Source organism: Hyperolius riggenbachi, chromosome 3 (genome assembly GCF_040937935.1).
Source record: "Hyperolius riggenbachi isolate aHypRig1 chromosome 3, aHypRig1.pri, whole genome shotgun sequence".
Taxonomy (NCBI): Eukaryota; Metazoa; Chordata; class Amphibia; order Anura; family Hyperoliidae; genus Hyperolius; species Hyperolius riggenbachi.
The window spans coordinates 307,296,780-307,311,321 of NC_090648.1; the positions used below are offsets into that span (position 1 = coordinate 307,296,780).

The 14,542-nt window shown below is 43.1% G+C and overlaps 1 protein-coding gene across 8 annotated transcripts in view; it reads left to right on the forward strand.

Annotated features, from left to right (window-relative positions):
* Positions 1 to 1,203: 1,203 nt before the first annotated feature.
* KCNC2 (potassium voltage-gated channel subfamily C member 2) overlaps positions 1,204 to 14,542 on the forward strand; it is a 333,265-nt gene continuing 319,926 nt past the window's right edge. For 6 of the 8 annotated variants that reach the window (XR_011030430.1, XM_068276664.1, XM_068276665.1 and 3 more), the window contains exon 1: positions 1,204 to 3,291. Coding sequence is in view for 7 of the 8 variants with exons in the window: in XM_068276664.1 (XP_068132765.1) it covers positions 2,713 to 3,291 (579 nt within the window). In the remaining variant the exon portion in view is untranslated. The remainder of the gene's footprint in view (positions 3,292 to 14,542) is intronic. The other 2 variants (XM_068276663.1, XM_068276662.1) reach the window with 2 other exon arrangements.

Consider the following 14,542-nt stretch of genomic DNA (forward strand, 5'->3'; position numbering starts at 1 on the left):
CACGATCATCTGTTCTCCCACCTCCAGCTAGTTTAGTTACTGTCCTCTTTTAAGTCCAAGAAAAATGCACCCGCATGCCCTGAGCCTCATATATCTTTCTTTATGAGGGGGCAAGAGTTACTGCTGTGTGCATTACAAGTTGGAATGCAAACAATGCCTACTCCTTCTGTGCTGAGATGACAAAGGAAGTAGAGAGGGGAAGTGCTAGGACTGGGAGCACCACGTGCTAAAGAGCATGTGCACAATGGGGAGACTAAGCACGGCTGCGAGGGAGAGAAAGCAAGGAGGGTGTGTCTGTGTAGTTAGTTATGGCCAGTAGTGTTTTTCTGTGGAGATGGGGGAGACGGACAGAGTGGACGGCTGAGCTGTGGCGCACAGGAAAGAAAATAAGCAGCACAGGCGTTAAAGTGAGAGAAGCTGGAGGAAAACAGTGGGGAGTATGAGAGAAAGGACAAAGACGTAATTAGCAGCAACATAAGAGAAAGAGGAGATAGAGCAAAGCAAAAGGGGAGAGATGGGTTAGGAGTAATCTGCCACAGCCAGCGAGACGGCACACAGCGGACACACAGTACATAGAGCATTATACATAGAGCAGTGACGGAAAAGAAAGGAGAATGAAGTTCACGGACAGAAGTCAGGCAACTTGAATAAGCTAGAGGAGAAAAGACTAGCAGAAAGAGGAAAAGACACGCATCATAGAAGGCGGGTGAGAGCTTTCCAGTTGTTTATCCGAACTGTTCATGGTATATAGCCCTCGCTATTGCCATAAAAGACTGCCTTGGTAAATCTTGTGTAACAGAAACGTGAGAAGTTCAAGAGACAGTGCTTTAATTATGCCCTGATTAGCAATCATACCAGGGATGCACTGATCCCCCCCTCCCCTTCACTTTGCCTGAGAAAAAGGAGTTTGACTTTGAACACTGCTGTATAATTTATTAAGCAAAATTGTGGTTGACTGCATTCACTTCGTAAAGTTTATTTACTGAAGTTTCCAGTCCCTAACCGTTCATGCTACTTCCTGCAATAGTCCCTTGGTTAGGAAGTAAAAGTTTGCATAGTATACGGTCATCCCATAAATGTACTAATAGAAGGTTATAAAGAAAAACTAAGAATATTGGCGTTATAAAGAAAAAACAAAGAATATTGGTGGTTTTATTAGTGGTGAAGTTTTATTAAATTCCAATCGAATAAAAGCCCTTAATACTAATGGAAGAAAAAAAGTTGCCAATGCATATTATATAATCTCACTACAGGTCTGGCACCTACTTTGCACCCGTCACCATTATCTATAAGCTTTGCTGTCGGCGTTTGGTGACTTGGGCTTTCTTAATCCCTTAAACATATTACTTACAAAACTCTTGAGCACGGTCAGGCTACTTACTAGCAGTCAGAAGCCTCAGTGGCAGCCGTATATATCCATCTAATATCTAGGTTGCTAGGTATCCTAAACATAGACTGCTGCTGCCAAGCCTGGCGAGGCACCTGTAACTAGGAGACGGTTTGCTTGTGTCTGTGATGGAACTAACTGTTGGAAGAGAGAATAAAATCATTAGTGATTCTTGAGACAAGGAGATGGTAAATTCACGGCGGCAAAAAACATGTGTGTATTTAAAATAGAGCGGATGAGTCTTTGATGAGGGGGCGAAGGATGTTACCAGTGGAGGGTGTGTGCAGACTGTGTTATGAGTTTGTGCGGTGGTGCTGAAAGGACAGCTCCTCTCCTCCAGCTGTCTTCTGATAGAAGGGGGGCAGTAAGGAGACATCAGCAGCACCTCACACCTCCTGGAGCCACGATCCTCTCCCAGCTTCAGCAAGGGGAAGGCTGGGACCTCACGCTAATGACAGTTTTTGCAATTTCTCTCGGAGCTCGAGGATTCTTTGTTTTGTGCGCTCCTATTTAATGGCTACCGCCTGTTGTGAATCTGACATCCTTGAAGCGCACAGAGTTACCCGCCAGGGAGAAAAGGCGATGTAGAATGGACACAGCTAGAGAATAGGTTACCCTTTGGAACTGAAGCAGCAAAACCTTACTCATAAAAGAAACAAAAACAAGTAGTTTGCACTTCAACATCGCACGTCGCCTTTGATCTTTATACGGACGATGAAGAGCGACTGGCACATAATAAGGCACTTTATTTTCTGTCTCTTTGAGGTATGGTGAGCTTTCTGTGTGCATCTCTTTGGGAGAAGGACCGATGTGCTGCTGTATATGCCATGCATGTAGGAATGGACACACAACCTTCTATGTGATTCTTTGTGCTTGCTGACTACATAGAAGATGACAGCAGAGAAGCAAATACTATCTGCCCTGCGTTTAAGATAATGGTTTTAATGATCTTAATGGGTATGTATGTGAATCCTTTAATCTGAGGAACACCTGTGGTGAGATAGGGACATGGGAAGGTGACTGAACATGCACATTTCATGTGACTTCAGATGGCTTATGATCAGGAGGTGGAGCTCTGAGTGACAGGTAGTAGGAAGCTTTAGAACTTCTTTCTAACTGGTTTTCAAGAAGTTGAATGGAATTTGACATCTGAGATTGACTGTAATAAAGGGGCCTACCAACCAAATGGTGTAACTTCATAGAGAGCTCTCTGTTCAGGTGACATTCTGGCTGATTTTTACGTGACCTCACTTTTTCATTCTGTTACATCAGGACTTGGGCTGCTTTCATCTGCCACCCATGCGAGTCATGTCGGATCCAGAGATATGGGTAAGATCGATGAGAACGAGAGGATAATCCTCAACGTAGGGGGTACAAGACACGAGACTTATCGAAGTACATTAAAAACCGTGCCAGGTACCCGACTGGCACTACTGGCATGCGAATCTCAAAGCGACCCTGGGCTGGAGCAACAGCAAATCCCAGGCTCCTTTCAGAGTGCCTGCCGTGGTGGAAATGAATTCTTCTTTGATAGACACCCTGGTGTCTTCGCCTATGTTCTTAACTATTACCGCACTGGCAAGCTGCACTGCCCAGCGGATGTGTGCGGACCCCTCTTTGAGGAGGAGCTGGCATTTTGGGGCATTGATGAGACTGATGTGGAGCCATGTTGCTGGATGACCTACCGCCAGCATCGTGACGCAGAAGAAGCCCTGGACATCTTTGAGACTCCAGACTTGATCACTGGAGAGCCACCGCCTATGGATGAGGATGATGAGGACCTGGGAAAGAGGCTAGGAATAGAGGACGTGGTTGGTCCTGATGGAAAAGTTAGCAGATGGAGAAGGCTGCGACCTCGTATGTGGGCTTTATTCGAAGATCCTTACTCTTCCAGAGCCGCCAGGGTAAGTACTGCGTTTGCGCCAATAGGCTGAATTCACACTTGTTTTTTTCTGCATAGGAAAACTGAGAACCAATGTTAATCAATGGGCTAGTTCGCACTTGAATGCGTTTTCCACATGCAGAAACATTTATGACAGAAATGCAGCACTGTCAGAAAACTCATGCAGAAAAACACACACAGAAAACTGATAGACGAGTGGGAATCTAGCCGTAGGTCAGTCTGAGCTCTAGGCTCACACTACAGACTTGTAGAATGTTGCTTTTAGTGTTTCACAACCAATTAATAGCTCTCTGTCATTCAGTTTAGTGCTGCTACAACACACAAGGACTGTAGCAATCTTCATGTTGCTTATGAGTTGAAGGTTGAGGTGATATTAAAGCCTACATGATCTATGTTCCCCAAGCGTGTCCTCAAGGCCCACCAACAGTGCATTTTTTTGTGGAAATCCACAGAAGTAGTTAATCAGCTCTGCTGAGACACTAATTGCCTACCCTGTGAATGTTTGTGTTTTTTTTTGCAAAACATGCACTGTTGGTGGGCCTTGAGGACAGGGTTGGGAAACTGTGGTCTATAAAGTGTGTACTGTGTCAGTCTCTTCTCTGAAGATACCTGAAACATTACTGGGGAAGATGAGACAATGCGGGACATTATTTCTGAGTGTGAACATATTTTTGGACTCAACTAGAGCCTATGGTATTTGTTATATATTATCCAGCATGCTGGAGATATTTTTGAAAACTATAGAAAACTTGAAGATGAACTCTGGTGGGTTATTAGTCATTTAATGTAATCTAATCAATATGAATTGAGTGGTTTAAAATTCTATATTAATTTAAAATCACTTGACTGCTTCCAGTTGCCTATAGTGATGCTGTGGCTCTTGGAGGAAGAGTCAAACACAACCTACATGCCAGCTTTCTGTCACTTGCACAAACATGGCAGAATCACCACCTGGGTGACTCCACTGCTAATAATCTCCAGGAGTTCTGCCATCTTGCCTAATGTTTAGTCTTAAAGTGGATCTTAAAATAAAGCAGGTGTGCATTGCATGTTATTCTAACACCATAGTGAAAAGGAATCTTGACAGATTCTCTAAATGAAACCTGAAGTGAGAGGTATACGAAGGGTGTCTGACTTGGTTTCTAAGTGTGACCTACATGATCATGGTACTTGTCCTATGACTTCAGTACCTTCTGAATCCCAGACGCAGGTTCAGCATGCAGAGCAGGTGTACTGACGCCATCATTGGCTGTATAAGTGTCACAGGATTCTTGCTCAGAAACAACCCAAGTCAAAAGATCAGTGTGACAGCAACTCAACTGACATTTTCTGAATGATAAAATAAAGATGGCATCCTTTATATTCCACTCAGTACATGCACTGTACCTTTCTTTGTAGGAAAAAAAGGAGAATCGTACTTTATTATCCCCAAAATATCCCAGTGGTTGAGCATGTGCAATTGGTTTCACTAGTTTTTTGTGACCTTTATCAATTCAAGGATTTAAACTGAATGAGGCCTAATGTATGTCAGTAATCAAAGTCTCCCTTGTTTTATGTTCTAGTTTAGTGCTTGAATTTTAGTGCTTGTTTTGGGGTTTTTTTTACACATGTATCGGATGAAGTTAATATTGTCTTTTCGTAATAAAAAAAAAGTGATAACTTGGAAACTAGTCCAGCGATAGACATATCGTTGATATTTATAATTTGCATTCTGATTGTCTATGGGCAGTCAGCTTGTCTCTGGATGATTTGATGATGAGTGAAGACAGAGGGCCTTATTAACTTAAGGTGGCTAACTGGTCAATGTGGCCAACAGATAGAAACTTCTCATCTGATCAGAGAGATCTATCTGATCACATCTCTCCACACACTGTACACAGATGTTCAATATATTTCATCATGAAATCCATTGAAAATCTGTGCACGCTGCATCTCAAGTTTCCCCATCTCTGTCCCCTCAGTACAGAGCTTACATCCACATGTCTGCTGGCATGTGTCTTCTCTCTCTTTTCTCCTGAAGCTGTGTGTACTGTGACTAAATGCTAGGGGCCAAACACTAGAGCCTCTGTGGCATGTACCTTATGGGACCACTAGAGGCCTCTAGTGTGTAGCCTCTAGTACTTGTCCTGTGACACAGGTGAGAAGAGATAGGATGGAGTGCCCAGCAGTCAGCATCGGCTCTAGCTTCAAATGTTTGGGGGTGGCACAAAGGGTGCACTATGGTTGGCTAGTGGGGCCCATTTAGGTGATCAAAATAGATGTTTGTATGGTGAGGTTTAGATATTTTTTGCATAACGCAGGTTATATTATTAAGGCTAACAGCAATGATAGGAATCAAATGTAAATATCACAAACGGAGGATTTTGAGCAGAACAGATTGTCTAGATGATGGTGCTATTATTGAAGAACAGTTACCAATAGATGTACTTGCCTAGTTTGCTGTCATGCTTTAATCCTTACTTGTTTGCAAGCTGCTCCTGTGTGGACTGATCTCAGACAAATCATTCCAGCCCTCAGCCTGTGTTTCACGACTCTACAAGCAAGGGGTGGGGGAAGCAGTAGGAGGGAGAGAAACACTGTGGGCTTGATTCACTAAGCTAGCAGGGGGTGTTATAATCCCCTGCGCACGCTATGAAGCTATAGTGTGTGCAGTTAAATTACGCTGGGCTCAGATAGTTTAAAGAGCGCTTTGTTAAACTTAACGAGCCCGGAGGGTCCAGTAGCTGCAAAGTACAAGATTCCTGCACTTTGATTGGCTCTGTAGGCTTCCTGTCACTTGACAGTCAAGCTATTGGGCCAATCAAAGTGCAGGAATCTCATACTTTGAAGCTACTGGACCCGCCGGACTCCGGGCAGGTTCAGTGGAACGCTCGTTAAGTGTAACAAAGCGCTCCTTAAACTATCTGAGCCCAGCGTAGCTTAACTGTGCACGCTATGGCTGCATAGTGTGCGCATGGGATTATAAAACTCCCTGCTGTAGTGAATCAAGCCCTGTGTGTGCAATTCCTTATCTTAGTAGCTAAGCATTGCTGGAGAGTAGAGCTTGTATTTTACAGACAAGAAGTTTTGAATCAGGATCAATATTCTGATTCAAAACTTCCTGTCTGTAAAATACAAGCTCTACTTTATTGGCTAATGTAAAGGAAAAACAGTAATTCAGCTTGTAAGCCTTCTTCAGACTCTACTCCAGTTGATTGACAATGTTAGAACATACAGTCAGAAGGAGGTAGAGATATTTTTTTTACAAATATAAGTGTCATCCAGATACATCATTTACAAGAAATCTTGCAAGGATTGTGAGGTATTTCTGACAAATAGATAAGACTCTTGGATTACTTAATGCCTACATAGACAGGCTGACATGGAGAGTTTTTTTACAGACGCTATCCTGATCACTGTATGCTGCTGGAGCCTGGAAACAGTTAACTGTTTGTAACTGAGCAGAGGGGCACTCAGGAGGGCACAGTGATTGCCAGGGGGGGGGGGGGGGGGGGCAGTGCCTCAACATGTACCGGTGTAGTGCCGACCGTGCCAGCAGTGGAGAGAAGACACATGAGAAAGTGCCAGCAAACAGGTGAGAGTAAGCTCTGCTGATGCTTCAGCCATCCTTAAATCGCACACCATTAATGATGCGCTCCTGACCCTTTGCCAATCAAGTGATATCCTCTGTCCAGCACAATCAACTAAATCGATCAATTTTGACAGGGTATTTATTAATCACGAAGGGTTTGCGGCATCACAAATGATCACAAATGATATCAATCAAAAATAGTAACCAGGTCATGGCTTCTTAGAGCTGAACAACATAAAGCTTAGTTCACCCTGCAAAATGCAACCGCAGTCGCTAAGCACATTGTACATTTTTTTACATTTTTAAAGGCAAGTGCGTTTTTGTATTTTCCTTTAAGCAGTATTGCTATGAAAAAAGTGCAAGTAGCAAGATTTTGATTTTAGAAAATTTGTAACTAGGGTTGCTCAAATCCGGATCCGGGAGATACCCGGATAGTTGCTATCCGGATATCTCCCAGTAAACCTGTGCGGGGTGGGCGGGGGGGTCAAGCTTACCTGTCTGACGTCTTCTTCGTCCGCCCCTGGCGCCTCCCACGATGCATTAAACGTGGCGGTCACGTGAGTACAAACACTTCCTCCTTCCGGGTTGAAGGAGGAAGTGTTTGTAGTCACGGGATGCGTGTGGACCGCACCGTGGGAGGCGCCAGGGACGGACGAAGAAGACGTCAGACAGGTAAGCTTGACCCCTCCACCCAACCCACACAGGTTTACTGGGAGATATCCGGATAGCAACTATCCGGGTATCTCCCGGATCCGGATTTGAGCAGCCCTATTTGTAATGCTGCTGTGAGAACACCCTTATAGGGTGATACTGCACTAGCACTTGCTGGCAATCGGTGTTAGTACTGAGTGGAAAATGTGTGCAGCATGCAGATCCTTCACTCAGCAGGGAGTAGAAATAGCTGGTGGCAAATCAAAGTCAGAAGCTGCCAATCAATTAACTGGTTGCTGATAAATGTGCTCAGCTGCTGGTTAATTATTCTGCAGTTTGTAGCTCAGCTTTCTGTTGCATGGATAATAATATCAGATAATCCTTAATACATGCAGGCCAGATTTCAAGGATGACATAAGATCGCCAGTATTGGAGACTCCTAGTAAATCAGGCCCAGAGTGTATCCATTGCATCTCTACAGCATAATATGTCCACTTTAGATAAAAAATTGAGGTATTAAAGATGATCAATTCTCCTAGAAGAATTCATGTCTCGTGTTTCCTTCCTTTGTAGGCTGATCAGCCAATCAGGGAAGTACAGATCGATCACCTTATATCACAGGCTTCTCAATGAATTCTCATTGCAGGAAAATATCTCCTGGGATAAAGATTTATTAAATAATTTACACTTTTTTGGGGGGAGAGGGAGGGGGGGGGGGGAGCAAATGTATTCTCATTTACCAAACAATGTTTCAGCCCCACAGACTGATCATTACTATATCAGATATGTGTATATCTGAAAATCTATTCTTGTTCAAACCCTGGAATTCTAATGAAGGTGGCATGACCAGCTTCAGGCACAGGAAGTGAGGGAATTTCCACAGTAGGGACACAGACACCAGTAAACTCTGGTGCTCTATTTTATTCTATAGTTTTAAAGTGTACCAGAGATGAGGCAGGAGAAAAAAAAATACAAGCCAGAGGCTTTCTCCAGCCCCCCCAGGCTGATTGCTTCCACGCCATCCTCCACCCCCTCATGAATCTTTCGCAATCGGCCCTGGTAAGTCGGCCAGTCGATGCAGGCGCAGTCCTGCCATGTGCGCTCCCCCATCGCGCTCCCATGGCCGGGAGTGTTCTTCCCCTGTGCAGTAGTACTGCGCAGACACAGAACGCTCCCAGTGATGGGGGCGTGATGGGTGCAAGAACATGGCCACGCCACGCATGCGCAGTACACCCCAGACCGGAGGACTTACTAGGGCTGATTGTGGAAGATCCAGTAGGTGGTGAAGGACGGCGAAGCAGCAATCAGCCTGGAGGAGACTGGAGGAAGCCCAAAGTATGTATAATTTTTTTCTCTTCCCCATCTCATGTTTCCTTTAAAATTAAAATGCTTCTGCTACATATAATTTTAAGGATCACAATCAAATTTTTTTAAAAACACGTTTTCTAGTATAAACTGTCCTTTTTATATGTAAGATCCTGATTCTCTGGAACTCAATTCAAGACACATGGGCTCATGTGTCTTTAAAGAAAGGATGGACATAGTCTAGAGAGAGACATAAAAAGAGAAGAAAGCTAAAGGGGGGAGGAGTGGGTTGTACCCTTCTACACTCTGCCAAAGTGTTTTTATTGCTGCCCATGTCACACTTTCTGTTCTCAAGTTTAAAGGGGAACTGAAGAGAGAGGTATATGGAGGCTGTCCTGTTTATTTCCTTTTAAGCAATACCAGTTGCCTGGCAGCCCTGCTGATCCTCTGCCTCTAATACTATTAACCATAGCCCCTGAACAAGCATTCAGCAGATCAGGTGTTTCAGTGGTTCAGACTTTAAAGTCTGATCTGACAAGACTAGCTGCATGATTGTTTCTGGTTTTATTCAGATACTACTGCAGAGAAATAGACCAGCAGGGCTGCCAGGCAACTGGTATTGATTAAAAGGAAATAAACATAACAGCCTCCATATAGCTCTCTCTTCAGTTCCCCTTTAAGCTTACAGTTGTGTAACTAGGCCAGATATCTTAAAGTAAAACTGAAGCCACCTGAAAAAAAGTTAGATACTCGCCTATGGAGAGGGAAGGCTCTGGATCCTAAACTGCCTTTCCAGGTCTCTCTTTGTGCCCTCGTTCTAACACTTTCTCCACCGTTTAATTTATTCACCTTCAGCAGTCCTTGGAAGGCTCGGAAGCAGTTGTGTCCTCTAGAGCAGAGGTGCTTCTAGAGACCAGCTGACCAGCTAATTGCCTAGAGTGACAGATTTATTGCAGGGTGGCTTTGAGGGGAAAAAAAAGTTTATTTTTCCTGTCCTTAGAGGCTGAAAACTCAGGGAACGGAGATAAAAAGTTCTAATAAAAGCCTCTACTGCTCAGCCTCAAATAAGGAATCTACAAACCTTTTGTCTACAACACTTTGTATGGCATTCCCTAATGTTAGTGTTATCTCAGGATCTAGAGTGTGTCTGTGTGACTCCTGTCCTGCCCGCCCCTCCTTATGACTTAAGAGGAGAATGGTGTCTTTGTGTGCATTCCAGAACGGGACTAGCCAGGAGGAAGGAGTGAGATTTTTTTCCCCTTGCTGCTAGTACAGTGTATAAGTCTGTGGTTTATGGAGAGCCAACAATGTGAAGCACTAGGCTGGCTGAGGGAAATAAATGTACAATTTGATGGCAAGCTGGTAAATGTACACAGCATGATGCAGAAGAGAGGCTTGCCTCCTACAGTGTCCTTAGAAAAAAAACCTGTCTGCTTTCTCACCATTATAAAGACTGCATGTGGTCAGCTAGATAAGGTCGTAGCTCCCAAATGTCCCTCTTTTGGAGGGACAGTCCCTCTTCGGGAGCCCTGTCACTCTGTCCCTCTTTCCTTCTCATATGTCCCTCTTTCAGGATTTTGTCCCTCTTTCTATGTAAATATATATATATCTACTAAAAATGTGTTTGACTGTAAACTTTATTCCCATCCTTTACATTGATATATTACTAATTTTAAAATGTTAATATGAAGGGAAATGACCCAGGATAGAAAGGACCAGTGTGGTTTGAATTATAAAACAACATATTTTTCTTATGAAATCTGTATGGTATGCGTGACTAGGGGTGTGACGGGGGAGTGATCAGGGGTGTGGCAGGGGCATGGCAGAAGTGTCCCTCTTTTTTTCATCTCAAAAAGTTGGGAGGTATGTATTACACAGGTTGAAAAGATTTAGACAGTCCTTAGACTCCAGGAGGGCTGCTGCAGCCTTGTGGAAGAGACTGGCAGGACAGGCGTCACATTACAGACAAGTCGCCTCTGTGTGATGTGGCCGCAATACAGATAAGCTGTCTGCTCCATCTCAGGCTATTCTCAGTCTCTCTCCACTCCTCCACTCTCCCTTATTCACCTTTGATTACCCCCCTTCCCCTAGTGCTGGCTGTCTTCTTGGCTTAAAGGAAAGCAAAATAAAAGTGCTTTTCCTCCTCTCTCTGGATAGTGTAATTGTTAAGGGCTCTGCCTCTGGCACAGGCAACCTGGGTTCAAATCTCTGCTTCTTCCTACTCAGTAAGCCCGCACCTATTCAGTAGGAGACCTTGGGCAAGACTCCCTAACACTGCTACTGCCTACTGAGCGAGTCAGCACTGAGTCCGCCAGGAAAAAAGTAATTATAAATGTTCCTTGTTACTCTCTACTCTACCCCCCCCCCATCTTACCCTTACAACTGAATCACCCAATCTTGTTATTAGTAACCCTAGCCTATAGCTGTCAATACATGCATTCATTTTTAGAGACAGATTCTTTCAAAATGATCGAATATGGCGATTATCAACCACCACATCGATCAGAATTTCAATCAATCCATGGCAAAAATGTACCAAAAGTACAATCAAGCAGTACATTTTTACAATTGGACACAGTGGTATAGTGGCAGTAGATCAGGGGCTCGTAGTATTGCGCTGAACCACTACTGTAATACGATTATTTTCTGGTGAAAAGCTACTGCATTGCGAATATTTTCATGGAGAGGGCGGGGGGGGGGGGGGGGCGCCACAGGTCTCCTTGCCTGGAGTGACAAAATGGCCAGAGGCGCCCCTGCTCTAGAGCTTCCAGCAGATGGGCGTCTTCACACTGCGCTCTCGTGTATGCCCAGTATGGAACCGCCCATCTGTGGAAGCACTTGGGGACATGAGCATAGATTTTTACCCACATTGGTATCTGGTGATGGCTTTACCTAAGACAGTGAAGTATGAAATTGTCATATAGTATATTTGTTTCCCCCGGCTGGCCACCTAGGTTCTAGTAAAGTGAGATGAGGAATGAGGTTCAGAAAATGTGGCAGCCAAGTCCCTGGTCACTTATCAGGCCTTAGGCACCTGCCTTAGTTGCCTTGTGGAGGATCTGGCTCTACTGAAGAGAACTTAAAGTTGAGGAATAACCTCTGTGTTAGCTATTTATTTGAGCACTGTGGTCATAACATTAAGTTGAGCAGCGCTGGTATGGGTTGTTGAGGGAGTGATGGTAGAGTGAGACTACTACTGATCAGGATCACTGATTATTATTGTGTAACATCTGGAAATGCTTAGCTAGCTGTATACTGAAACAGAAAGATAATTTTTTAATGCCATTATATTGCAAAACGACTTTTGCAACACCGATCTTTATAGCAATTTTAGCATGAAAATTGAATTTCTCTTTAAAGGACCTCAGTCGCGAAAATCTTAAAATGTTTAATGTATGTAAACATATACAAATAAGAAGTACGTTTCTTCCAGAGTAAAATGAGCCATAAATTACTTTTCTCCTATGTTGCTGTCACTTACTGTAAGTAGTAGAAATTTTACATTACCAACAAAATGTGGACTAACCCATCTTCTCATGGGGGGATTTTCAGGGTTTTCTTTATTTTTAAAAGCACTTAGTGAATGGCAGTTGCTCCATCCAACTGCCAAAAAGTGTGTAGCAAGCAGGGATGCTGGGCAGCATCTTTGTATGAATCCTTTTCATGGAGAGTCTTTACATAGAATAAAGGCCATGCTGAGAATCTCCTATGGAGAGATGGACTAGCCCAAAATCTGTTGGTAATGTTAGATTTCTAATACTTACTGTAAATGCCAGCAACATAGGAGAGAAGTAATTTATGGCTCATTTTACTCTGGAAGAAATGAACTTATTATTTGTATGTGTTGTAAATTTGAAGATTTTTGCGACAGTTCCTCTTTAAGGATTCAGGAAGGACGCAGATTATTTTAGATGTCTGTGTTCATTATTAATGTTTACTTGGGCAGTTACTTTGTTTGGCTAATGGGTATAAGTCCACATGAAGTGTGGACAAGCTTTTGGATAATGCAGAATATACAACATTCATAATGTGTTCATTGCATGTGTATACTAGTCCACGTAACAGTTTGTATTAAGGACATATTTAATTTATTATTTTACAAGTATTATATCCACATAAAAAAGCACTAGCAGAGAAAGTAGGCATTCAATCATGTGTTCTTTCAGTGTTGCTGTTACTGAATTAGTTCAAGTCCCCAAACTGTCTCAACAGATTAATACACAGCGGTGTAACAAGAACACTTGAGGCCCACATTGTGATCATAGCTAACGCATTAGGTTGTATAATGGCTGCTTTGTCCAGAACCGCTGGCTACATTTTACATGGTGGAGGTTTCTCGGGAAACCCCATCCTCTGCACGAGTGTATGTGTGTTGTGTGCCTGTTGGTGTGTGCATGAATGTGTGTTTGTATGTATGTATGTTTGCGTGCCAGGAGACTTGGGCGCAGGATACAGCCGGTATATGGCTGATTCTGCTGCTGTACAGGTTCCTGGCCACGCTAAATACTATTCCCCCTCCAGACCGCCAAGGATGGTGAGGAATGAAATAATTTGGCTTCCAGCAACTGCTGGAAGCCGAATTATTGTGTTTTAAAAGTAACTTCAGCTCTGTCTTCTGACTGGGTCAGAGTTACTTGTGCACTGCTATAGCTGTAATTCCTATTACAGCCTATGGTGGTGGTGGCTGCGCCCAAATCTACCTGCGCTGTAATTAACCACTTGAGGACCGTAGGCTTTACTCCCCTTAAAGGATACCCGAACTGAAATGTGACATAATGAGATAGACATGTGTATGTACAGTGCCTAGCACACAGATAACTATGCTGTGTTCCTTTTTTATTTCTCTGCCTGAATGTGTTAAATATCAGGTATGTAAGTAGCTGACTCAGTCTTGACTCAGACAGGAAGTGACTACAGTGTGACCCTCACTGATAAGAAATTCCAACTATAAAACACTTTCCTAGCAGAAAATAGCTTCTGAAAGCAAGATAGAGGTAAAAAAGGGGAATTTCTAATCAGTGAGGGTCACACTGTAGTCACTTCCTGTCTGAGTCAGGACTGAGTCAGCCACTTACATACCTGATATTTAACTCTTTCAACAGAGAAATAAAAAAAGAAACACAGCCTAGTTATTTGTGTACTAGGCACTGTACATACACCTGTCTATCTCATTATGTCACATTTCAGTTCGGGTATCCTTTAAGGACCAGACCCTTTTTTTCATTCAGACCACTGCAGCTTTCACGGTTTATTGCTCGCTCATACAACCTACCACCTAAATGAATTTTGGCTCCTTTTCTTGTCACTAATAAAGCTTTCTTTTGGTGCTATTTGATTGCTGCTGCGATTTTTACTTTTTATTATATTCATCAAAAAAGACATGAATTTTGGCAAAAAAATGATTTTTTTAACTTTCTGTGCTGACATTTTTCAAATAAAGTAAAATTTCTGTATACATGCAGCACGAAAAATGTGGACAAACATGTTTTTGAGAAGAAAAAAAACCATTCAGCCTATATTTATTGGTTTGGGTAAAAGTTATAGCGTTTACAAACTATGGTGCAAAAAGTGAATTTTTTCCCATTTTCAGGCATCTCTGACTTTTCTGACCACCTGTCATGTTTCATGAGGGGCTAGAATTCCAGGATAGTATAAATACCCCCCAAATGACCCTATTTTGGAAAGAAGACATCCCAAAGTATTCACTGAGAGGCATAGTGAGTTC